Source organism: Podarcis melisellensis (genome assembly GCF_964234715.1).
Source record: "Podarcis melisellensis genome assembly, chromosome: 16".
NCBI classification, from domain to species: Eukaryota; Metazoa; Chordata; class Lepidosauria; order Squamata; family Lacertidae; genus Podarcis; species Podarcis melisellensis.
Window position 1 is genome coordinate 11,887,497 of NC_138533.1, and position 25,927 is coordinate 11,913,423.

The 25,927-nt window shown below is 50.7% G+C and overlaps 2 protein-coding genes across 5 annotated transcripts in view; both read right to left on the bottom strand.

Annotated features, from left to right (window-relative positions):
- Positions 1-1,997, bottom strand: part of RPS6KA4 (ribosomal protein S6 kinase A4) — a 45,260-nt gene extending 43,263 nt beyond the window's left edge. The window contains exon 1 of one of the 2 annotated variants that reach the window (XM_081891448.1): positions 1,598-1,997. In XM_081891448.1, coding sequence (XP_081747574.1) covers positions 1,598-1,649 — 52 coding nt within the window. In that variant the 5' untranslated portion in view covers positions 1,650-1,997. Of the gene's footprint in view, positions 1-1,155; positions 1,177-1,597 lie in introns of those variants that run through there. The other variant, XM_081891449.1, reaches the window with a different exon arrangement.
- Positions 1,998-6,072: 4,075 nt separating this feature from the next.
- The window catches only part of CCDC88B (coiled-coil domain containing 88B), a 31,794-nt gene continuing 11,939 nt past the window's right edge, over positions 6,073-25,927 (bottom strand). For 2 of the 3 annotated variants that reach the window (XM_081891309.1, XM_081891311.1), the window contains 17 exons: positions 24,735-24,893; positions 24,036-24,182; positions 22,584-22,722; positions 22,322-22,491; positions 20,691-21,578; positions 18,648-18,772; positions 17,991-18,114; positions 16,872-17,015; positions 16,530-16,691; positions 14,691-14,968; positions 13,772-13,915; positions 12,703-12,889; positions 10,896-11,041; positions 10,201-10,296; positions 8,845-8,990; positions 7,308-7,565; positions 6,073-6,554 (listed from right to left, as the gene is read on the bottom strand). In XM_081891309.1, the coding sequence (XP_081747435.1) occupies positions 6,508-6,554; positions 7,308-7,565; positions 8,845-8,990; positions 10,201-10,296; positions 10,896-11,041; positions 12,703-12,889; positions 13,772-13,915; positions 14,691-14,968; positions 16,530-16,691; positions 16,872-17,015; positions 17,991-18,114; positions 18,648-18,772; positions 20,691-21,578; positions 22,322-22,491; positions 22,584-22,722; positions 24,036-24,182; positions 24,735-24,893 (3,360 nt within the window). In that variant the 3' untranslated portion in view covers positions 6,073-6,507. The remainder of the gene's footprint in view (positions 6,555-7,307; positions 7,566-8,844; positions 8,991-10,200; positions 10,297-10,895; positions 11,042-12,702; positions 12,890-13,771; positions 13,916-14,690; positions 14,969-16,529; positions 16,692-16,871; positions 17,016-17,990; positions 18,115-18,647; positions 18,773-20,690; positions 21,579-22,321; positions 22,492-22,583; positions 22,723-24,035; positions 24,183-24,734; positions 24,894-25,927) is intronic. The other variant, XM_081891310.1, reaches the window with a different exon arrangement.

The following is a 25,927-nucleotide window of genomic DNA, read 5'->3' on the forward strand; positions in this document are numbered from 1 at the left end:
TGTTGGACTGCAACTTCCATCATCCCTGACCACTGACCATGCTGGGGGGGGGGTTGATAGGAGTTGGGGCCCAACCACATCTGCGGGACTCAGAGCTGTCCCACCCTTGCCTTAAGAGCAAAGACCTTTGCCTCATCATCACCACAGCACCCACCAACACAAAGTTGTATCTGGAAGTGAAAGGTCAAGATGTTTGGATCAGAAATGGTGGCTTCCCTGCAAGTTTGCATGCAATCATTGGTACCAACTACCTTTTATTATTCGCTATTTCCCCACCCCTCTTTAAATGGAGGATGCACGGATGCTGAAGATGGCCAGATCGTTTGAAGAGCCCCTCTCTTGCAGGGAGCCTACTTTTTTTTCAGTGGGGGAGAGGAGGAGATGGAGCAGATCTCTTACTCCAGACAGCCTTCGCCAGTACACTGTTCTCACAAACACACACACACCACTTCCCACCACCCACCTGCCAACCGCCTCCAGCCGCCCCTACGGCTCCCTCCCCTTGCCCCCACCTGCCAATCCAGGCGGGGGCGGGCTGGTGATTCAGCAACACCCACCCCCACTCCAGCTGGGTCGGGAGGCGGGGCGTGCATAAATTAGGGGCGGAGCTCCGCCACTTTGAAAGATAACACTCTCCCAGGCCCTCGGGTGGGATAGGAAAGGGTTCTCTTTCTCGACTCCCGACGTCTCTCCGCAACCCCAGGCGGGTCTAAGCGTTGCCCAATCGCGCCCTCTGTCTCTCGGCAAAGGTCTCCGGGCACAGCCGAGCCGGGATATCCGCTCTCTTTGCAAAGCTGGCTGTTTTAGCAAGGGCAGAAAGCAACTGGTGTCTCTCCTCCTCCTCCTCCTGCGCCCAGGTCACGTTTATCCGCCCTCCCCGAAATCCTGTGCATCACCGCCAAGATGACTCTCGCTCTCCTCCCTTCCACCGACCCAGTTTATGCACCGAGATCTGCAGTCACCCCCAATCTCCTTTATCAGGGACGAGAAGCGGGACCTGCGTGCCGTTGTCCCCACCGCGGACAAAACCCCTATTCCAGTTTACGCGCTCCAGTTCGATCTCACTCCAAATATGAACGCCGCGCACTCCCGATCGTGTTTACACACCGCGATCGGCGCCCATAAGAAGCCGTGCAACCAGCAGACACCCCCCACCTCCTTGTCTCTCAACGTGCGCCTTCCTCGGATCAGGTCGATACGCCCCCCGATGCGTTGTTCCCTGCGCTCCAGCAGCGCCCTCTCCTCCACGCGCCTCCAACCGGGTCCTGAGCCGAAACCCAAGGTCCCACCCCGCCGCCGCCACTACGGTGCGCCCTGAGGGGTCATCTTGTCATTCCCGGAGGAGGAGGAGGCGCCGCCTGGAGGGTCGGGCGTCCTCCTGACCCCCTTCCGCAGATTCTCATCTGCGGGACCCTCAGCGAGCCAACCCCAGCCCCTACCCCGCGCGCCCCGCCGGAGATCCCATCCCGGGGCGCCCGGGCCAGCGGCTCCACGTCTCCAAGGACCGCCCGCGCGCGCGCCAAGGGGGACCCACCCAGCTGCCCCCTCCCTCCACACACACATGCCCGGCTCTCCTCCCCCTCGATCGCCTGGTTACCGTCAGTGAGAGGCAGCTCCACCATCTCCTCCTCGGCTCCGCCGTCCCCCATGGCCAGGCCGGCTTCTCCTTGCTCCCTTCCTTGCCCTCCTCTCGCGCTCTCCTCCTCCTCCTTCCTCCGCTTTGGTTACATGGTGCGGGCCCTGCGCTTCCTGGTGCAGCAAGCAGCCCGCCGCCGCCGCTGCCTCCGCCGCCTCCAGGCCTGACTCAAGCGGCAGGAATGTGACAGCAAGCAAGAGGAGGAGGAAAAAGCCCAGGGAAATCAGGGGACCCGCCCCAGGGAGGGACAGGGGACCCCCTTCCTGCTTAACGCGCCCCCTGCCCGAAGTTCCGTGTCACCCCCGTGCCTGGATTCCCACCACACACGCACACACGCTCGGACTTCCTGCGGGGCCCGTCTCGGCCAATCCCAGGGACGCGCTGCTTCTTGGGGAGGCGCGCGGTGTTTTTTCTCGCTGTCCAGCGCCTTGCACCCCTGCAGGAGTGCGATTGCTCCCGGGGATCTTCGCCACCTAAGTTTTACTCTGAGTAGACGCATTGGAATGAATGGGTCCAAATTAGGGGCCGTACCTGCAGCCAATGCTCGTCCTACAGACCCATTAGAGTGACTACTGGGCTCCCTTAGAACCCTTAATTTCAGTGGGGCTACTGGAGAAAAACTTAGATGCAATATTTAGGTATGTCCATTTGTTTCAATGGGTCACAGGACTCCTCCAGAATAGATAGATGGATAGATAGATGATAGAACATTGTGCAAGTGAATTATTGGTGTGGTGTAGAGGTTAGGAGGGTTTAAATCCCTGCTCAGCCACAGTGGCATAGCGTGGGTTGTCAGCACCCGGGGTAAGGCAAGTAATTTGTGCCCCCTAACCTGTGGATTTGCACCCCCTAACCCATGGATTTGCGCCCCCTAACCCTAACCCCCAGATGTTGTGCCCGGTGCGGCCGGCCCCCCATGCACCCCCCACGCTACGCCACTGTTCAGCCATGAAGCTCACTGGATGACCTTGGTAGCCAGTCACTGCCTCTCAGCCTAACCTACCTCACAGGGTTGCTGTGAGGATGAAATGGGGAGGGAAAGAACCATGTTGGAGGAACGGTAGAAATAAAAATGTGATAGTTAAATAAATAAATGGGGAGGTTACACATGGCACATGGAAATGATGGTATGGTGACTCTGCACAGGACCCAGAATATGGGAAGCACGATAATAAGCCTGCTACATGGAGATTGGCATAACTCTATTTATATATTATTTTGGAATTTATTTAATTCTTTATTTATTAAACATGCATACCGTCCTTCATCCGAAGATCACAGGGGGGGGTTCAGAGCATAAAAGTGGGAACACAAAATAAATAATAAAACAAACAAATCAATAAATCGCTCCCAGATTCTGCTGTGGATTCTGCTAAGTGGACTCTGCCAGTTTCCCAAGGTCTCCCTTGTGGATTGTTGGGATGGGAGATGGGAATCAGCCTGGGCAGGTCAGCTTACTCACAAAAACTTTTTTTTTTTTGGTCACAATTGAGTAGAATGTTTTTGTTCCATCTTTGATTTTTTTGTTTGTTTATTGCACTTATATTCCATCTTTTGCTCCAAGAAGCTTAATGTGGCACACACGGTTCTCCCCACCCCCCATGTAAGTAAAACCTCTAAGTGGCTTACAAAAAAACAATAAAATATACAATAAAATTTAAGAACAATACATTAAAAAAAATCAAAATGCAATTAAAGCCAGCAGTTAAGCTAAAATGACAGGTTAAAACCTATGCCAGTTTTTGTCTGAGTGCAGGCTTGTCTAAACAAAAAAAGATTTTAGCAGCCTCGGAAAACATTTTGTACAGTGAAAGCCAAGATGATCTATATAGCCCAAATGTCAAGTGGCGGCGAGGTCCGGAGGGTAAGTGTCACCGCGCTAAAATATTTCTTCCTTACAAGTGTAAAACAAATACTATGTGGCCCTTTTAATAGTGCCAATTCTGCAAAATCAAAGTGGTCAATGAGGCATATCTGGGGCAAGGTGTTGCCTGGTGCAAGATGCACAGAGCATTGGCTGGAATGGACAGAGAGGGATGGTGGAACAATCGTTAGGCTAGCTTGATTGTGTCAGCCGTAGCATTTTAAAACAGGAAGGAAGGGATTGTGCAAGGAAAGAGAAAAATCGGCAACTAGGCCATGAAATAGCCTGTCTTTGGCCTCTGCTGGTAGGAAATCAAAACTATGCTAAGGGGGGAGAGCTAGTGGAGTGTAGGAACTTAAAGCAGACGTTGCAGAAGTGGCTAGTGTATGTGTGTTTTGGAAGTGCTGCACACCCAGTTTGCATCCTCACTGGGAACCAGATTTATTTGAAGCTCGCACCTCTCCCAGTTATGCTGTACAGTGGTACCTCAGGTTAAGTACTTAATTTGTTCTTGAGGTCTGTTCTTAACCTGAAACGGTTCTTAACCTGAAGCACCATTTTAGCTAATGGGGCCTCCTGCTGCTGCCACGCCGCCGGAGCACAATTTCTGTTCTCATCCTGAAGCAAAGTTCTTAACCTGAAGCACTATTTCTGGGTTAGCGGAGTCTGTAACCTGAAGTGTATGTAACCTGAAGCGTATGTAACCCGAGGTACCACTGTATTGTTTTTAACACTCAATTGGGAGCCGCCTAGAGTGGCCGGGAAAACTCAGCCAGATGGGGGGTAATAACAACAACAACAACAACAATAACAATAATATTTTGCCTATGATAGCGGTGGCTGCAGCTTCTTTGGTCTGGTGGGGCCGAAGGCAGGGGAGCCCAACAGTAGGTGGCGCCAGAGCCAGTTACAGGCAGAGACAGAACCATGGGATTTGTAGAACTGGAAGGGACCACAAGGGTCAATGTGGGGCTCAAACCCGTGTCCCTGAAATTAAGTCTCCACATGCTCTACCAACTGAGCTATAGATGGCTCAGTGTCTAGTTTTGCCGCTATCCTCCCCACTCCCTGCTCAGTTTTACAAGGGGCAACATGGAGGTCTAGGGAGAGAAGACAAGAGCCTGTGCCACGCCCTGGACTAGATGTAAGAAGAAAGGGAAGTTGGGGGCTAAGTAAGGGCAGCTCAGGTTGGTGGGGTGCAAGCTTAAAACTGTGTACCTAGGTAGATAGATCAGGATCTACTGCAGTGGAGATGAGGGTATATGGGGCACTGCCCCACCACTGTCTGCCGTTAGCTATCCCCTCCCTCCCCCCTCCCGGCTGCCTTCTTTCTTGCAGTCAATCCAGTGGGTGGTCCTGCCTGGCAGCTTCCTCCTCTGTAGTCTCAGTACTGCCCCATGTAGAACTCACCAGAGAGGGGGAGGAGGATGGGGGCAAAACTAGGATTATTTGGTTCTGCCTGTCATTGGCTCTAAAGGATGCGGGTGGTGCTGTGGGTTAAACCACAGAGCCTAGGACTTCAGAAGGTCAGCAGTTCAAATCCCCGCGACGGGGTGAACTCCTGTTGCTCGGTCCCTGCTCCTGTCAACCTAGCAGTTCGAAAGCACATCAAAGCGCAAGTAGATAAATAGGTACCGCTCTGGCGGGAAGGTAAACAGCGTTTCCATGCGCTGCTCTGGTTCACCAGAAGCGTCTTTGTCATGCTGGCCACATGACCCAGAAGCTGTACGCCGGCTCCCTCGGCCAATAAAGCGAGATGAGCGCCGCAACCCCAGAGTCGGCCACGACTGGACCTAATGGTCAGGGGTCCCTTTACCTTTACCTATCATTGGCTCTGGTGCCCCCTGCTGTTGGCGTTGCCTTCCACACCACCAGACTCGATGAGCACCAGCCCAGACTGATCTCTGGGTTATGTGCCACAGGTCAGGAAGGGCTTCCAACTCTCAGTTGTTTTAAAAGCACATTTTACCTTTATACAGTAGGCTAGTTTCTATACATACTCTCTCACACACACCATTTCTATCCTCTCCATGCAGGAAAGCAAGAAGCATTAGCAAATGTTCAAGGACACATTCCTGCCAAGCTGATTTGCAGCAGCCATCCAGGATTTTCAACTGGATTCCCCCCCCCCCCCGACTGACCTGAAGATGCCAGGGACTGAGACTGGGACCTTCTGCATGCAAAACAGATGCTCTGCCACTGAGCTACGGGCATTCCCTGAAGACATGGAAACATAGGAACAGCTCTTCCCTGTCGAAGTGATATAATGCTACTTTAAATGTGAAGCGTAGAAGGGACATCAGCCAAGGTGTTATGTCAACAAAGGCAAAATACGTTGGCACCTTTGTGAGCTCCTCTCCCATTCCCTGGCAGTAAAAAGGCACTACTAATAATAAATAACAGTTTGCTGCTCTTTCGTGGCACGCTAAACCAGCCTCCTCAATCTCCCAAATGCTTGGGCCAGCCCTGCTTCTTTTGTGGGAAAATGATCTCACGCACCTCCTGCAACGTCATGGTGCTAAACCAATGTGATGTCCTGTGCTGTTCACATTCCACTCCCAGAAAGACTGGATTGATAAATAACCATAAACTTTATTTTTAAATACATTACTTAACTGCAACAATTCGGGCCCATCACCCTTCATACATATTACATACATCTATGGTTGCAGATGCTCAGGCTCAGCCCCTCCCCACACCTGCTGTTCAAACTGGGTCACCTTCTTTAGAGGGTATTACATCACTTGCTTCAAAATGCAGCGATCCAGTAGCCCTGCTGCAGTTGAGGGGAGGGAGAGTGCTCCTGCTCATCTGGCTGAGTGGGGACCTGGATGTCTGCCCCAAAGTCCTGTCCTGACAGCCCCACTGCCCATAGGCATCTGTGCACCCACCAAAATGACACCCTGGGCTTTGCGTTCATTTAATGCCTCCTCGTCGTTCCAATAGGATGTTCACATCTGTTCAGGTTTGGAGAATCTGAGAGGGTGAGCCCTCTTCCTCCACAACATCACGATGGACGCTCGGGGGTTTGTTCCTCCTCACCCAGTGGCGGTCCTGAGAAAACCAAAACAGAAAACACACAATGAATTGCAGAAGCTTTGTGGGGCAATGGGTCTGTCCGTCTGGCTGTTAACCAGAAGGTTGGTGGTTTGAGCCCACACAGGGATGGCTGTGAGCAAGATTCCCTTCCAACTCTACAGTTCTAGGATTCTGTGAAAATATTTATTACAGCCTCGTATCCTTTTTTCTTTTCTTGCTTTGATCTCTTCTTTTTCTCCTTTATTGTTGTTATTATTATTGCTTTTTGTGTATCAGAAAATCTATCTAGCTTATCATTTTGATCCCCACCCCCTGCTCTAGGGTGCAGGGGCCTAATTTTGGTAAAGAATAAGAATTTATTTGTTATGAGCATCTCCTAACATTCAGAAAACAGCAGTTGTGAAGGAACCACAAATTTATTTGCCATAGGACCTGCTTTTCATGCTGGAGGTCCTAGGTTCCACCACCAGCACCACCACTTAAAAGGATCCGGGCCTTTCCAGATTGTCACTATTCCCAAGTGAGAGATTCCATCACCTAACAGCGAATTCAGGTTACGGAACCAAAGCTGATTTGGAGGTCCTGAGCAAAAATAAGGCCCACTTCCCCAAAAGGGGACCTACCCATCCCTTTGCATAGGCTCTTCCATGGGCATAGCCAATATATTTTTTTGGGGGGGGGAAGGTTTTGTATTGTTTTAGGAGGCAGGTGCCCCCTGCCCCCCCAGGCTATGACCACGGGCTCTCCCCACCCCATCTCTCATCTCACCTCTCTCCTTGTCGCTCTTGGAAGTCTGGCTCGGAACTTCCCACTCTGCTGCCGCTTCTTCAACGGAACCCCCCAGCATTCCAAGACGGCGCTGGCGGAAGCGCTGGCGAGGGGTGTCCTGCTCTTCTCCTGGGCATTCCACCGCAGGCAGCCGTGAGCTCAGCCTATGGCGGCGGAAGGGCGTCTGTTGGCCATCCAAAACACTGAGGGTGCTGCTTGCTTTGCGGAGAGGGGCTGGTGAGCTGGGGGTGCTGGAAACTTTGAGGGCAGTGGGGTTAAGAGGAGAAAAGAGGCAAGTCAGGAGACAGCAGAGCTGGGCAGGTGGTGCCCGAGACAGAGAAGCCCCAAACCTCTCTGCAAGGCTCCATAATTAAAAACAATTTGATTACTCACCCACCCTTCACAAGAAATTGAAATACAACACTAAAAGGCTTTTTAAAAACAACATTAAACACTTTGCTCCACAAATAAATCCTGCATCAAGAAAACTCTACAGCCTTGTTTACATTATGCCAATCTGTATGTTTTGTTAATCTGCATCATTTATTCTGCATTTCATATGATTTATTTTAAATTTTATTTAAATATTCATAAACTGCACTCCTATATAAAATTTCACAAGGCGGCATATGGACTAAAAGCATAGTATTACAATAAAAAAGGTCAAGAATTATTTATTTATTTAATTGCCGTAAAGGAGGAGGACGAAAACTCTTAGCTTCCTGGGCTAGAAACTTGCACCGTCTGTTTAAAATAACTGAAAGCTACAATTTTGGGGAGAGTGAATTCTGATCACAACATAAAATTCCATGCTTGTGCGGTTATGATCCTGGAATAAAAGCATCTCTGTTTGTGGTCCTAATTTCTTTCTTCCATTCATTTATTGCCCTTTGGTGTAAAAACATCGCCAGGAGAGCATACACAATTATAAAAAGGAAACAAAAATACCTTAAAACAGGCACAGGAAACCTGTGGGCCCTCCAGGTGTTGCTGGACTCCAGCTCCCACCAGCCCCAGCCAACATGGCAAATGTCAGGGATGCTTGGAGTTGTCGTCCAACACCATTCTAGAGCAGGAGGGGAGATCTTTTTCAGCCTGAAGGCTGTATTCCCTTCCAGCAACCTGTTTGGAGTGGTGGGGGTCATGCCAGTGGTGTTTGGGGCCAAAATCAAAAGTGGGGAGAGCAATAGATGTCAATCTTCCTTTAATACATTAGGTTGCTTTACACACACACACACACACACATCCACACACCCTTCTGTGTCCTCCAGCCAGGCAAGCAGTAAGCCTTATCAGAGTTCAAGGATACATTCCAGCCAGGCAAAACCATTCAAGGAGGGTTGTGGCCTGGAGAGAGTTGTTGAGAGCCAGACAGAGAGGCCTGGAGGGCTGTGTTTGGCCCCTGGGACTGAGGTTCCCCCTCCCTGGTTCCAGAGAGCCACCACTTCTGCCCCCATGCCTTCCAATATACTAGGGAAAGCCAAGAGTGAAAACCTCTCCACTGCCCCTGCCACGGCTTTCTCCTCCCTTCCTTCACCTGTCCCATCAGGCCCACGTCCTTCCTGCCCTGTTAGGCTCTCGCTGCTCCCGGCCCCCTCAGCCATGGGGCGCAGCTGCTCATGGGGGGCTTCCCGTCGGTGTTTCACCAGTTTCCGTATTTTCTCAGCAATCCAGTTACTCTTCCTGTGAGGTAAAAAGCGGGTGAGATGAAAGAGTTGCGAAGAGGAAAGGAAAAGGGAAGCTAAATGATGGGGTGTTCTGGACAGTTAACAGGAAGGACCTTCTACACTCAGTGCATCCCTGGACTACGGAACTGGCTCTCTCAAGAAGTGGTAAGTGACATTTACTGGATGACTTTAAAATACAGCTACGTCTACTAGTCATGATAGCTATATTATCTCTGGCATCATCAGAAGCTGTATCAGAGCTCCACAAGATTATCCTTAGAATAAGAGAGTATAAAGAATGGCCCTGTTTTAATCTGGTACATGTTGGGAGGGTGAAGAATTAGCCAACTGGAGCATGCTTGTCACAAGCTCTGCTAGTGATACAAGAAAACATTGGGGTTAGCTTTTACAGCCCAACTCCCCATCAAGGGACCCAGTATCATTGTAGGTCAGAGAAGAAAGAGTAGAGGCAAGAACCAACTGAAAAATGCAAGGCTGATCTTTATTTTCTGTTGAAATAGAGTCCCCCCCACCACCCTGCCTTGAAAGGAGGCGAGAATCCAGAACAAAGTATGTGGCAACTTTTAAAGACGTTAGAAATTACCCAACCCTCAGCCTAAAACCACTCAAAAGCATCATACGAGTGTCATAGAAAGAGGCGGGTCTACAAAAGAAATTTGTGTCACTTGTCTCCTGTCTGTCAAGACACCTGATAATGCTTGCTGATTGCCTTTTCCTAGCCAGCCCAGCCCATTCTTTTGAAATGGTAAATATCTCAGTTCTTGAATCCATTGCCACAGGCCTACCCATTCTAGTGATAAGTTTATCTATTTGAAGGATTTGTAGGATTTTTAAGTGAAAAGAACTATTGGGAAATGTTTTTCCAAGATACTTCCTTCTACTCCATAGAAAATATTTGGGTTCATTAAGAGTCAAGATGGCTTAAATAAAGTATCTATTTCCCCCGGAAATATTTCCTAATTTTTGAAGGGTGAAGGATTCATTTTCTGTATGTGGGATGGGGGGGTGTCCGCTATGTGTGCACCTTAAAAATTTGTGTAACACTAGGATTTAGAACAGAAGATTGGGGAACCTGTCAATCCCTCCAGATGCTGATAGAACTGCCATCATGCCTGACCATTAGCTGTGCTGGAGGGGGCTGATGCATTAAGGGTTCTTATGAAGACCCCGGGGACTACAAGTTGCCAAATTATTCTTGGACGTACTTGCCACGAGGAAGTGCTGGCTCCAGCACCCGGTACTGGTCCATGATCTTCTCCACCAGCTTCTGCTTCTCCCGACGCAGCTCGCCCAGTTTGTCTCTAAGGAGGAAACCGAGTGGGATTTAATGCCAAGGTCCTCCAGGCTGCAGAGCATGCTGGAGGTGTTCAGGACAGCGCAGAAAACATCAGAGGAGGCCCTTATGGAGTTCTTGTCTTGGATGTGCAGGCATCTGCTAGAGCCACACAGCTATCAGCTACCCGATGTCACACACTTGCATCTGGCACTCAATTTAATCAGCACTGAAGGGCAACCCCCACTTGCAAAGAAACAATCAGGAACAACTCTAAGGGCTGTTCTTTTGCAGCGACACTTTTAAATGACAAACGTGGAGGAAAATGGTCTTGTGGACTAAATCAGGACCCCTGGTGGGCCAAATCTGGCCATTGGCCTATTGGTTTCCCATGCCTGCTTGGCAGATTGAATTTATTCATCAACTGATCAGCTACTATTCCTTTAATCAATAACTACCGTAGCTTTAGGTCTATTTCCACTTGTTTTAGTGTCATGCATTAATTCGGCCTGTGGGCAAGAGGTTCCCCACAGATTTCATTCATACATCAATCAATCAGCTACAATTTATTTATTCTACTTAGCATCTGTCTCTACTTGTTTCACAGGTGGGTTGTCTCCCACTCACAGGTACTGGCGCTGCTCCTCTTGGAAATGCTCCCGGCTCTCCATGCTGTGCTCCAGCAGGCGTCTGTTCTCCCTGCTTAGCACCTGAATCTCTTGAAGAAGGTGTCGGTTCTCCTCCTCCTGGTTCCCTTTCAGCTGGGCCAGCAGCTACGGGTTGTGGGAGGCGGGGAGAAAGAGTGTCCCATTAACGGGTGGAATTAACACCCACCTGTTAACAAACACACAATGCACGACACCCCGCATGCTCCCAACTCCACAAGCTGACTCAACTTGCTACGCTGGCACAGGGATTCTGCTGAAAAGGGAACCGCTGCATTCAGGGCTCCCCTTCTCTCCTGTCATGTGTGAGGATGCTCACCTTTGTCGTGATGTCAGCACGCCATACAATTTCCTTGCCTCAGCTAGGAATGATGTGATGCAGGAGCGCACCATGCGATGACAATGTGGGGGGTTTCTACACTATTGAGGTGTGAACATGTCCTCTCCTTCTCTCCATGTCTTTATTAAGGTAAAGGGACCCCTGACCATTAGGTCCAGTTGTGACCGACTCGGGTTGCAGAGCTCATCTCGCTTTATTGGTCGAGGGAGCCGGCGTTTGTCCGCAGACAGCTTCCGGGTCATGTGGCCAGCATGACTAAGCCGCTTCTGGCAAACTAGAGCAGCGCACGGAAACGCTGTTTACCTTCCCGCTGGAGCAGTATCTATTTATCTACTTGCACTTTGATGTGCTTTCGAACTGCTAGGTTGGCAGGAGCTGGGACTGAGCAACGGGAACTCACCCCGTCGTGGGGATTCAAACCGCCAACCTTCTGATCGGCAAGTCCTAGGCTCTCTGGTTTAACCCACAGCGCCACCCTCATCCCATGTCTTTATTAGCAGTATCCATATTGGATGTAAGCCCTCAAAAACCTAAATATTCAGACACATGCAATTTCATGTGGCCATCCAGACCCCTTGCAACTAGGCCCAGAGGCAAATTTAGGGCAGTGTGACCAGTTCCACTGCACTGGGCGCTGAACCCAGGGGGCGTTGCAGGGCATTGCAACTATGACATAGTTAACTGGGCAGAATGGAAGGCAATGGGGGTGCCGAATTTTGGCCTTGAATTTGAAAGACCAAAGCCTGCCCCTGCTAGTCCACGCCCACTCTGCAGGCCACCCCCCTTGCTGGTTCTGTTCTGCTCCTTCCTCAGTTTCATTTTTGTCTGCCTGGAATGTGCTCTTGCACTGTGACAATGCTTCTTGCTTGCCTATCTGCACGGAGGCTGGAGAGATGGGTGGCTGTAGAAACTGCTGACTTCTGCATGGCTGGAATTGAGGCTACTGTACAAAGGGCAATAGCCCCGTCCATTAGTCCACCCACGTTTGCCCCAGCCCCACCCACACTGGGAATTCTAAGAAACCCCTAAATCAGTGAAGTTTTGAAAGGTTCAGTCCTCCATCTTGATTCAAAATGGCACCCACCCAGCTGTATCCAAACACAGGAAAACCTGTTCCTTGATTTCAGAAACCATCATTTGAGATTTGGTTATGATCTAAGAGGTGTCCAAATGCAGAGAATGAACTACTTTGGAATAGAGGCATTCCCTCCTGTGGGTAAGACATTGGGGGATTGCCTCTTTTTAAGAAGATGCTGGCTGCAACATATGCCTGCTTCACGTGAAAGTAGCAAAAGGTATTCCCACATATTATAACCAGCATTCTCAGTGGTTAGAGCCAACAAACAGCTTTCCCACTTGATCTGCTGCAGACATGGACTAGGCCAGAAGATGTGTGTGATGTATAAGGGGATGGGGAGTGAATCCTTACTTCACACTGGGTGCTCAGGCGCCCTAGCGCTGTGTCCAGTTGCTGGTTCTGCTCCTTCAGGGCGTTGCTCTCAGCCTCCAGCCTCGCATGCTCCAGCTGTAGGCTGGTCACCCGGTTCTTCATTCCTTGGAGCTCTCCCTGGAGGTCATCCCGTTCACGTTCTGTCTGGCCCAATGCCTGCTTCACCCTGGGGAATCATAGAATCATGCAATTGTAGAGTTAGAAGAGACCCCAAGGGTCATCTAGTCCAACCCCCTGCAATGAAGGACTCTTTTGCCCTACGTGGGGCTTGAACCCACCACCCTGAGATTGAGTCTCATGCTCTACCAACTGAGCTATCCCAGAGTAGATGGCTGGGAGTGTCACAGAGCGCGTGCCGTGTACAAAGGAGGTCCTTGTCCCCTTGGCCTATCCAGTGGTGGGGAAACTCAGGTCTGGGGGCCAAATGTGGCCACCCAGGCCTCTCTATCTGGCCCTTGGAACTCTCCCCAGGCCACGGCCTGTGCTGGCCCCGCTTCCCACCTTCCATGAGTGTTTTTGCCTGCCTGGAATGTGTCCTTGAACTCTAATAATGCTCCTGTCTCTCCTAGATGGAAGACAAAAAGGAATGTGAGAAAGTAACAGTAAAATTTACATCCATTGCCCCGCCCACTTTTGCTGCTGCCCTGCCCGCCACTGGAATAAGGCCCTCAGAAAGGTCTCCAGCAGGAAATGCGGTCCTCAAGCTGAAAAAGTCCCCTGCCCCATGCCTAACCTCTACCCCAGTGCTATTCTCCATAAATAAACTGCAATGACTGATAGTGCCCTAGTGCCAAGCTCACCCCATTTCCTCAGTACTGCGCAGGTGTAAATAAAAGATGGTGGTCAAACAGGTCACCGGAGGACATTGGGAGATTCGGCAATTGAAAGGTGGGTGGCTACACTTGGCCAATGAGGGTGAAGGGGGAAAGAGCTTGGCCTGCCAGCCAGATCCAGTTGTCCACCGCTACATAATACATATCGGCAGGTTTGGGGCGTGCCCACAAGGGCTGGCTCCCACCTCCATCCCTGGCAGACACACCCTCCTTACCGCTCATGCTCCTCCTTGAGGTGGCCATGCAGTGCTGCCAGCTCCCGGTGCTGTCGCTCAGCTTCCTCCAGCCGCTCCTTTTGCCCCCGAAGTGCTTCCTCCCGCTGCTCAAGGCCAGTTTTCTGCCCCAGCAGCTCGCTGTGCCTGTGTGAGGAGAAGGCTGGGTTTGACAGAATGTTTAGGAAAAGGCCTTGTGCTCCCCACAAAATGAAAAACCACAGGAGGTTATGTTGCTTCTTGTTATTTCTGCTCAGCACTCTGGTTCCAAAGAAATCGTTCTCTCACGTTCTCCTAAGCCAGGGATCAGGGGAATCTGTGGCCCTCCAGATGCTGTTAGGACTACAACTCCCATCATCCCCTGCTGGCTGAAGGGGGCTGATGGGAATCCAACAGGTTCTCTATCTCTGTTCTCAGGGGATTAGACAAATTCATGGAGGATAAGGCTATCAGTGGCTACCTGTTATTCATAATGATAGGTTATAAATATAATGAACACGTAGTGTTGCCTGTGGTTTAGAGCAAGGATGAGGAACTTCAGGACCAGGGGCCCCATGCGGCCCTCCAGACATCTGTACCTGGCCCTCAGGACTCTACACAAGCCACACTCCAGCATTGCTCCACCCCCTCCTCAAGGACATTCCCCCAGCTGGAACGTCTCCTCAAACTGTGATAAATTGGCACATCTAGAATATAGCTGACTATATGGAGGTAAAAGTCACATAGTTCAATCCACTTTTCGCCTATCACTGGCCCTAACCTGCCTCACAGGGCTGTGGTGAGGATAAAATGGGGAGAGCAAGGACCACATACATCACCTCAAACTCCTTGGATGAAAGGTGGGATATAAATGTAATAGAAAAATAAATAGAAATAGACCGCCCCCCACCAATAACTTACAGATTCTCTGTCCCAGATTTACCTGCCCTGCAGGTCACGGTGTTCCTGCTCCAGGCTACGCAGCGCCCCCTTGAGGCTGGCATGTTTTCCCAGCAACCCCTCCAGGTCAGATCCCTGCCTCTCGTGCAGCACCGTCAGGCGGTCGTGATCACGCAGGAGGGCATCATAGCGCCCCCGCCACTCCTCCCTCTCCTGCTGGGCACCCCGGGCTTCTGCCTCCAGGACAGACAGCCTCTGCCGCAGCTCCAGAAGCTGGGATTCCAGTAGCGTCTTCTGGGAACGCAGAGATGCTGCCTCCACCTGCCAGGATTGCAACAGGGATATATGAGAGAGAGAGAGAGACAGACACATTGTAAGCTCCTTGGGGCAGGGAGATTTAATCAATCCAATGACAATTGCTTATACAAGAAAATTCAGCTGATTCACTCTCTGTTAAGTACTGTATTTTTCGCCCCATAGGATGCACCGCCCCATAGGACACACCTAAATTTTTTTGGGGGGGAAATAAAGAACAGCCTGCTATCCACAAGCCTAGGGAGCCGCGCTGGTCTCCCCAGGCTTGCGGAGAGGTGCGCGAAGCCCAGGCGCGCTCTTCAGCGCGCACCAGGCTTCGGAATGCAGGCAGCTCTGCGCCACCCTCCGGAGACCCGTGCGACTTCGCACCGGGATCCGGAGGGTGGCGCAGAGCTGCAGGAAGCCCGGGAGCGCAGGCAGCTCTGTGCCACCCTCCGGAGCCCCGCACGGCTTCGTGCCAGGATCCGGAGGGTGGCGCAGAGCTGCGGGAAGCCCGGGAAAGCCTGCATTCGCCCCATAGGACGCACAGACATTTCCCCTTCATTTTTGGAGGGGAAAAAGTGCGTCCTATAGGGCGAAAAATACGGTATATATAGAATAGCAACCTTAGGCTACTTACACAACATACATTTAAAGCACATTTCCCTCCCCAAAGAATCATAGGAACTACAGTTTGCCCCATCAGCTAGCAGAGGGAGGAAGAACAGGATGCCATTCGGGATTCTCATGGAGACGCTTTCAGTTACAACTGACAAATGGATAGTTGAAAGTCAATTTAATCTTATTTCTTCTCTTTTGCTTTTAGCTTTTATTATATTCATACCCCACTCCTCCTTTTAGCCTGAGAGTGAAAGACATGTTGGATTTTCTGCTTGAATCCAAGCCTGTGGCTATGGGAGAAGCAAGACTTTCTCAGGTGTTAATGCTTTGAGCCCCTCCTTCGTAGGCTCATGCTGTATATATGTGTAAATAAACCATATATAATAAAGATATGTATCCAATATACATAATTCCAAAGGAAATACAAACCCTGGGTAAGCACCTGGTCCCCCTGGAATCTTCCTCCGCTTGAAGACAGGGGTGGTGTCTTATTACCATTGATTTTTTAATCGTCTTCTAAACAACTGGCTCACACCAACTTTCACATGAAGTAATTAAGAACAATTTAAAATGCAAAAAAGCGAATACATTCAGAACAAAACCCTGTCTAAGTAGACGCTTGTGGTGAAGACCCATTTATTCCACTGGGAAAGCCTGTTGGAACCAAATTGTATTCAGTTGCTTACAGAAAGTGCAGGTAGTGCCTTACCTGTTTTATCACAACAGGGATGCTATTCCACAGAACCAAGGCAGCCACCCTAAAAGCCCCGCTCCAAGTTACTACAGCGGGAGCTTCTGAGATCTTTGCAGCAGAAATTATACCACAGACAGCAGCATCTACTAGGTGTGTAATATATAAGTCAAGGGTCCTCCTGTGCTCCATGGACTTGAGAAGGTGGGAAGACCTGGATCCGTGTTCCCAGGAATCGGCTCCCATCCCAGGGGCAGAAGAGGCAGGGGTGCTTACCTGCAGCTCGCTGTTCTGAGCCTGCCACCTCCCGCTTTCCTCCTTCGCATCGGAGCTTTGGCCCCGCAGCCCCAGCAGCGCCACCTGCAGGCTGCTGACTTGCGAGTCCAGCTGGGCGAGACGCTCGGTTAGCGCCAATTTCTCGGCCTGCAGAACGGCGTTCTGTAAAGGCAGCACCCGGGTGAAATTGGTATGGGGTTGCAAAGTTGGAAGGCCTTCCACAGCTGGCTGGGGAGGTGATCTCCGCAAAGACATATAGCACTGGACCAGGACCAGAACTTCACTGATCTGGGGCCCTGCAGAGGTTTTGTACCACAACTCCCGTCGTAGCCGTCTGCTCACCTTGCGTTCCACTTCAATGAGTCTCGCACTCAGGGCCTCGTTTCTGGCATTAGCCTGGAGTGGCAACAAGTCTGGGTTATGTTCACTCTGTCCCTCCTGGGTCACAGACGGCTCCTCCAAAGGAACAATAAAGCCACTCTTTGCCTGGGGAGAGAAAACAAAAGTCTAGTTTTGGGGAACACCAACCTCTGTGCCTGAGGGGAATTGCACTGCAGTGGTCGAGGCCTGGGCTCAGGCCCAGCCGATACCCACACACAACATCTTCAGGAGCTGCCAGGGCTCCATAACTGGGCCATCAATTGCCCCCAGGTAGACTATCTGAACTTGGCAGCTGTGTATCATTTCAATTTCCTACAATGATCCCATGACAAGGGCATTGTGGGATATTGAAATGGTAGCTCCAAGCCACCCAGCACACTAAAATCACAGAATGCCGTCTCTCCTTAGGGTAAGGGTGGGCAAACCTTTTCAGCCTGAGGGCCACATTCTCTTCTGGGCAACCTTCTAAAGGCCACACGCCTTTGGTGGGAGGGGCCAGGAGCAAAAGCGGGCCGAGCAATGAATGTAAAATTTCCCTTTGTACAGTAGGCTAGTTTCTACACACTCTCACACACACACATCCAGGGAAGCTAAGAAGCATTATCAGAGTTCAAGGACACATTCCAGCCAGGCAAAAGCACTCAAGGAAGTCATGAAATAAGGCCAGTGAGGGGTGTGGCCTGGGAGAATGGATGCGGCTGAGGAGATGGTGTTGCAGACAGGGAAAGCCCTGAGGGCCAAATATAGGTGCCCGGAGGGCCACATTTATCCCCTGGGACTGCCATTCCTCACCCCAGCTGTAGGGCCCCCTCAAACCTAGAATGAGCCTTGCCTAGGCTACACATGAGACAAAATAACGTGGTAACAAGAGGTAAAATAGATTGCACCACTTCACACTGTAGGTGGCAGGCTCACATTTTTTTTAATGCTAACCTGCATTGAAGACATATTCAAAAGTAGCTTTCCCCTCTTGCGGTGCTACAGTCTACGCTTCTAAACTCAGGACACTACCACCTCATTCTGTTGCTGGGCATGAGCCCAGAAGTGCCCTGAGGAAAGGACACCTTTGCAAGTTCTCACCTGATGGTTGTTTATGTGTTGCTGACTGAGGGCACGCAGTTCCTCAAGCTGCCTCTTGAGTGCGCTGTTTTCCTCCTCCAGTTCCATCTTCTTCCCATTAGTAGGTCTCTTTTGGTTTTTCTCACTATAATGCCAGGAAGACAGGAAACATACATTAGTCCCAGGGCTTGCCAACATGGTACCCTCCAGACATGGGGTATACTATACATTTCCCATCGTCCCCAGCCAGCATGGCCAATAGCCAGAGATGTTGGAAGTTGTAGTCCAAAATTCCCTTCAGCCCACTCAGGACAGCCAATAGCTAGGGATAATGGGAGTTTTAGTCCAAAACATCTAGAAGGCACTCTGCATTAATTATTATTATTATTATTGTTGTTGTTGCTGCTTTTTTTTCAACAAGCAGGGAGCCACTGCAGAAAAGGCCCATTCTCATGTTGCCACACTCTTGTCCAGAGGGCCTCAGAGGATCATCACAGAGTCCAGGTCGGTTCATATGGGGAGAAGCGTATGAGGCATACTAGTTTCACTTATTCAGACAAGGGATAATCCACAGCTGTCCTCTTCAGAAACTGGCTGGGAGAATTCTGGCCCGGTATGCCAAGAATTCTGGGCAGCTGAAAACCCTAGCTTAAATTGTGCCCTCACTCGGTAACCTACCTGTGGTGCTGCTGCCTGCTTTGCATCCCAGCCTGTGGGCTCTCTTCCTTCTTCAGCAGCTGCTCCTTCAGCTGAGCCAAGACGGCTTCCCTCTCCTTCCCCTTTGCCTTCTCCCTCTGGAGCTCCTGCAACAATTGGCATCATTTGAAGGGTGAGAAATCGAGGGGGTTTGGGATCTTTGAAGCAGTTTCTTTGCACTGTTCACCAATACCTTACAATGCATACCTGTCACCTTATGTCTACGGTTCAAATGTATTGTTATTTTAATATGTTGTAGTTTCTACATCAACATTACTGTTATTATTATTAAACGGGCTAGGGGCAAGTGAGGTTAGGACTGAGGCCTAAAAAACATCCTCACTTTGTCAATTACGTTTATTCAATCCGGCCCTGAACCCTGGATTAGCCGCAGAGAACAAGGGCGTGGAGTTCCACCCACCCAAATTGTTGTGAAGCTGGTTTGTGAAATAGGACAGCTCATAGTTATACGGAACTCACTCCCACAGGAGACACTGATGGCCACTAATTTAGATGCCTTGAAAGAGGATTAGACAAATTAGCAGAGAAGACAATTTATCGATAGCTACTAGCCAATGATGTGTATGCTGTGCCTCTACAGTCAGAAGCAGTGGTGCTTTTCAATATCAGTTGCTGGAAACAGCAGGCGGGGAGAATACTCTTGTCCTTGGATCCCACTTGTGAGTTTCCCACAGCCGTCTGGTTGGCCACTGTGGGAACAGGATGCTGGACTAGATGGGCCATGGGCATGATCCAGCTGGTTCTTCTCACATACCTATGTTCTTAACAATGTGTCAAGCCGTGGTATTTCATAACAAAGTGCAGGATATACATATGCATTTTGGACAACAGCTGTGTGAACACAGATTAAAAAGCCAGGACTGGAAGCAAAGCGAGCGCACAGTAAACACAGCCTTATTTGCCCACATTATTTTGCAAAAGGATCAGCAACAAGCAAAGGCTCAGTCTGTGGTCCACCAGAAAGTGGTACAATTAATCTACTTGGCTTTATTTTATAAAGCCTCTGCGGCTGTTCTTGTCCTGTAGTGCCCTCTAGCGGGCAAAGCCAAACGATAAAACACTTAACATATGCAAGCAAAGTATTTTAAACTGGCAGGAAACAATGCCAGGGAAATTTGGAGAAATGTTGTGTGTATGGTGTGCACAGCAATAAGGCGGCTACTTACACATCGTCAGAGAAGAGGAGCACACAGATCTCCATGCAGTTTGCATGTGCTAACTTGCATCTATCAATAGATGCATATTGAGAAATAATCTCACCGTAGCAGGGAACATGACTGACCAGGGTTACACACCATCCATTTAAAGCACTGTTATGCCACTTTTAACATGCATGCCTTTGTCCTAAAGAATCCTGGGAACTGTAGTTTGTTATGAGTCCTGGGAATTGTGGCTTTTTGAGGGTAAAACACAGTTTCCAAGATTCTAGAGGGGAGGGGAGCCATTTGTTGTGTGGTTGTGACCATTGGTGGCAGAGGCAAGCACCAGAATGTTCTCAGTGGAAGTCTGGGAGCTGCCATTTTAATATTTTCACAGGGCCTCAGACCAAGTGTTACTCCTGGATATTGTGGGGTACTTAAAAGGCAGCCTGGTGGGGCAGAGATTTGTTGTCTTTTACTTACTTACCTTATTTTTTGCTCACTTTTTCCCTCCTAAAAAGTAAGGGGAAATGTATGTGCGTCTTATGGAGCGAATGCAGGCTGCGCAGCTATCCCAGAAGCCAGAACAGCAAGAGGGATTGCTGCTTTCACTTTGCAGCGATCCCTCTTGCTGTTTTGGCTTCTGAGATTCAGAATTTTTTTCTTCTTGTTTTCCTCCTCCAAAAACTAGGTGCATCTTGTGGTCTGGTGCATCTTATAGAATGAAAAATACGATACTAACTTACTTACGGCATTTACACCTGTCCCTTTAACTTTTCTTTAAGGAGTCTCAGGGACAGGCTTGATCCCAGCTCTTATGTTCATACTTGCTTGACCCACAAAACATATCCAGTTTCTCTTTTACCTCCTCCAGGAGGGCTGAAGCCTTTTGCTTGGTGTCCATTTCCTTCCTCAGGTTTGCTTCCTTCTGCTCCAGCTCCCCAAAGCGCTGGGCAGCCTCCCTCAGACTGCTGACCTCCGCCGCCTGCTGCCGGCTCTGGGCCTCGAGGTGGACGAGGCGCAGGCTCTGAGCCGCCAGGGCCTCCTCCTGGGCCTGAGCCTGGGCTTGGAGGCGCCGGCTGTCTTTCTCCAGCTGCCGCCGCAGGTTCTCGGCCTGGCTCAGCATTTCCTCCAGAGCCGCCTTCTCGGCCTCCGCCTGAGCCAGAGTCACCTTGTGCTGCTCCAGGCTGCGCTGCAGGGCCTCCAGCTCCCGCCGGGCCTCGCCCAGCTCCTCCTCCGCCTGCCGGGCCTTCTGGGCCAGCTGGGTCCCCTGCAGCCGCTCGCCTTGGAGGCTCTGCCGGGCTTCCCTCAGCTCCAGCTCGGCTTGGGTGGCTGCGGCCTGCAAGGCCTGGGATCCGGCCCGCAGCGCTTCCTGCTCCCGCTCCAGGGCCTGGGCCTCCTCCACCAGGCGCTCCGTCTCTGAGCGCCACCCCTCACGCTCTCGCTCTCGCTTCTCCAGGAGGTCGGCGTGGGCCTCCTGCAGGCTCCTCAGCCGCTCTTCCAAGCCCGACGCGCGCTGGGACTCCGCTTCCTGCAGCTTTTCAGCCTCCCTCAGAGAAGTCCGAGCTTCCAACAAGGCCGCCTCCGTCCCTGACACCAGAGCCTCGGTCTCTTGCTTCGGGCCCTGGCTTTCCTGCCTTTCTGGGGTCAAGGTCTCGCTCTCTCGCCGCTTCTGGGCTTCTGGCAAATGTTCTCCAGGGTCTGAGGCCTGCTCGCTTGCCTCTGACCGCACCTCGCTTTGCAGCGCTTTTAGCTAGACAGGGCACATAAAAGGACAGAAGTTATTAGCACAGTGAGACTGCCAACCATTTCGGGCCAGTGGGCACACTTGGCATTTTGCTAAAGGGCCATGGGTGCCTGCCACAAAACGACTGCCGTTAAGGTGCGGCACAGCACAAAGTGGCAGCTCTGGTTTTTTTATGAGAGGCCAAGCTGGTGCACACAGGAACTGAGCAGGAACAGCAAACAGTCTATTGTGCATTGTGTATTTCTGAGATACTGGAGGGCATATCAGTGCCCATGAGAGCTGCAATGGCAACCCCTATTAGTGTGCTACCCGGAAATTGTCCCCCACTTCTCCCCATTCCTGCCTTTAAGAAACAACTCTCCCCATATTCCACCCCCCTTGCCCCACCATGCCTGAAGATCAGCTAGGGGAGGTCCCATTTTGTGGGCCTCTTTTATCAGAAACTCAGTTGATGGGCAGGGACTTTTCTGCTATGGCACCTTCTGTACTTATGTCTCTGTCAGTGGAAGACCACTGCTATTGATTTGCATCAACTTCCCAGGAAACAACGCGTTCAGGATGTTGGCTGTCCAAATTATCAGAGAGAAGAGGAAACTGTCAATGTGTCTGGGGTTAAATGTCATGTCCTCTAGGGACAGGAGGAGCTTTCTGAAGGAGCAGGGACCGTTTTCTTTTAGTTGATTATAGGTACGGTGCTCTGGGAGGCTTTTCGGCTGAAGAGCAGGGTACCAAATGCTCTAAATAAATACCTCTCCATCAAGGACTGCGTTCTTTGGTTCCAAACTCCTAGACTTGCTGGGATCCTCCAGGGCCTGCTGAAGCCTCCTGCGCAGATCCTGGTTCTCCCTCTCTAGGGTCAGCAACCTTCCGATGTCCTCTTTCACCTCATCACTCAAGAGAATAGGCCTTTCAGAAGGACCTACAGAAGCAGATGAAGGGGGGAATACATTTCTGCCTCTAGAAGGACTCTGAGGATCTTGCTAGAAAATGGAAAGGCAAGGCGACACTCACCACCTGGGGCCCAGCCACCTTCTAGTTCTTCCGCACGGAGAATGTTGATGGGCTCCGCTAAACTTCGCCTCAGCTGCCTCTCAAGAGCCACGTTTTCTCTTAGAAGCTCCTCTGTCTGCTGGTAGAGCTGGTCCCGTTCCTGTGTACAGAGTCTATGCTTAAATTTCATGGTGCTGTACAGTACAGTGGTGCCCCGCAAGACGAACGCCTCGCAAGACGGAAAACCCGCTAGACGAAAGGGTTTTCCGTTTTGGAGGCGCTTCGCAAAACAAATTTCCCTATGGGCTTGCTTCACAAGATGAAAATGTCTTGCGAGTTCCTGCGGGTTCCCCCCCTTTCCCCCCCTTTTCCTAAGCCGCTAAGCTGCTTATCAGCTGATCCGCTGATAAGCCGCTAAACAGCTGATCGCTAAAAGCCGCTAAACCGCTAATAGCGCTAATCCGCTAAGCTGTCAATGGGCTTGCTTCGCAAGACGAAAAAACTGCTATACGAAGAGCCTCACGGAACGGATTAATTTCGTCTTGCGAGGCACCACTGTATTTCATGGATATCAATTCATTGTTAAATTTCATGTTGCAGTTCCGGTCACCTCACCAGAAAGATTTGGAAAAGGTTCAGGAAAGGGCAACAAAAAATGATCAAGGAGACCGAGTGACATCCCCACGAGGAAAAGTTATGACATTTGGTGCATTTTAGTTTAGTCCTCCCTGCTGAGTTCCACAAGGGGCAACACAAGGTTTTATGCTGTGAACCGCCCTGAGATCTACGGATGGAGGGCGGTGTGCAGTTTCAATTAGCAGCAAGAACAACAGCAACACTGAAATTAAGGAGGAGGACGCTGACAGGCAGTGCCACCCTCCAGACTGGATGTAAGCAAGAAGGCAAGCAGGTGGAAGATGACTGAGGGCAGAGCGAAATAATAATAATCTTATTATTTATACCCCACCCATCTGGCTGCATTTCCACAGCCCCTCTGGCCTGCTTACAGCACATAAAAAAACTGTAAAACATTAGACATAAAAAAATTCCCGATACAGGGTTGCCTTCAGACGTCTTCTAAAAGTCAGATACCGTATTTTTCTGTGTATTAGACGAGGTTTTTTGACTCAAAAATCGTGTCAAAAAACTGGGGTCATCCAATACATGGATAGTGGCATGGGGGGGAGAAGCAGTGCTGCGCATGGGAAACGATCTAGGGAGTGTTTCCTGCCCACAAATGCATGGGGGGAGAAGCTCAATAACTTTGGGCTATCTCCCCTAATTATCTTAAAATTGAGTCCCCCAAAATGAGGTGGAGGGTCTCATACATGGGGACGTCTTATAGACGGAAAAATACGGTAGTTGTTTATTTCCTTGACATCTGATGGGAGGGCATTCCACAGGGTGGTTGAAAGTTGGGGGGGGGCATTGCTCCATTTGCCCATATGGAGCAGCTTCCCCTGGGTCTCTCACCTCTTGGGCCTCGTTCAGGTAGCTTTGCAGGTGCAACTTCTCCTTCTCCAGCTGGCTCAGGTGCTTCCCCCGGGCACGAGCAGCCTCCAGCTGTCCCTCCATCATGGCCTTTGTCTCCAGCAAGGCCTGGGAAAACTCACGCTCCTCCTGCCCAGCCAAAGCAGCTCATCAAACACCACAACCAGGTTTGAGGACCCTTCTTCCGCCCTGTGTCAGTGCCTCCCCCCGCCGCCCATGCCACTCAGGTTGACTTAGCTGGCAGGGGCAAGCGACAATAAAGCTCCAGGCAGCTCCCAGTGAGAGTCTGGGAGCCACCATTTTAAATACCCACAATGCCCTTGGCAGAGCTTTACTCCTGGGCAGTGGTGAGGAATTTGTTCAGCATCAGGGCTGCAACCTCTTTGGGGCAACTTTTTGGGGCCAAAGGTTAAGTGGTCAGAGCACTGAGTAGGTTAGTTTCTATGCACATGCATAGTCCCTCTTCCTGGGAAACTCTGGGAATTGTCATTCCACGAGGGGAACAGGGGATTGCCTACCAATTCTCCACACCCTTAACAAACTACACTTCCCAGAATTCTTTGGGGGAAGCCATGTTGAAAGTGGCACTGTAGTGATTTAAATGTGTGGTGTAAGTGTGGCTGAAAGGACACACACACACTCCCCTTTGATAACTGATCAGTGGCCAGTTGTCAACCTTACCTTCAGCTGGGCACGGCACTGCTCCAAGGCAGGCAGCCGCTCTCTCAGGGCTGCCAGCTCCACCTGAAGCCGCTCTGTCCGCAAGGCCTTCTCTCGCAAGGCGTCCAGCTCATCCCGGTACAGCCCAGCCAGGCGGGCCTCGCCTACCAGTGCCCGGTTCTGGTGAAAGCAGGAGAAGAAGTTAGAAATAAGTGGCATGGTGAGTGGCAGGTGAATTAGGCACAAGGAGGCAAAGGTGTATGGATAAGTCACCTGGGGTTGCTTGGACTCAGGATCCCAAGAAATGCTATTTTGTCCCTGCCAGAGCTGCAGCCTCGCAGGGAGAGGGCTGGGGAAGGGGATGGTCCCCTCAGGTCTATTCTAGGCTGTGGGTTGTCTATGTGGCACCCACAGCTGCCAGTGTGCCTGCCAGTACCTCCTATGGCACCCACAAAACGTCTCACCAAATATCCCCTTAAAAATCCACAATACATATTCTTCCTGCTCAGTTTGCACTGACTCAGCCTCTCCATTGAACACGTCCCCTTAAGCATGCCCACATTTCATTGGACACCAGGCCTGGATCCTCCACCCTCCTCTCCATTCTGAAGAGAGGTGCAAAGAAAGCTTCTCTACAAGTGGTGGTGGCAGATGCAGGTGCCTTTTCTACCATCGATGGGGCAGCCGATGGAGGAGCATGCTTACACCATTTTGTTCTCCTCACCCTCTTTTTTCTGTCCTGTAAGACATACCATCCAACTTTTCCCATGTCACAATCTTGCCCCCCAAAAGCGCTTTTTCGTAGCCCGGGAGTGAGCAAAATTGCAGCACCCAAAATGGCCACTGCGATCTTGTGCGAAAAAACAGGATGTCCCATTTTTTCCAGGACGCTTGGTGGGTACGTTAAGATGGGGCAGTCAGTGTCGTAGCGTGGGTTGTCAGCACCCGGGGCAAGGCAAGTAATTTGCGCCCCCTAACCCGTGGATTTGCGCCCCCTAACCCTAACACCCAGATGTTGTGCCTGGTGCGGCCGGCTCCCCCTGCACCCCCCATGCTACGCCACTGGGGGCAGTCATTATGCCATGCCCCCACAGCAGCCTTTTTACGTTATGATGCACCATGCCCCCACAACAGCCATTTTGTGACTGGTGCTCACAGCGCTTTCTTCAACATTACATATGTGCCCAGTGCTCTCCACTCGTCCTGCCCTCAAT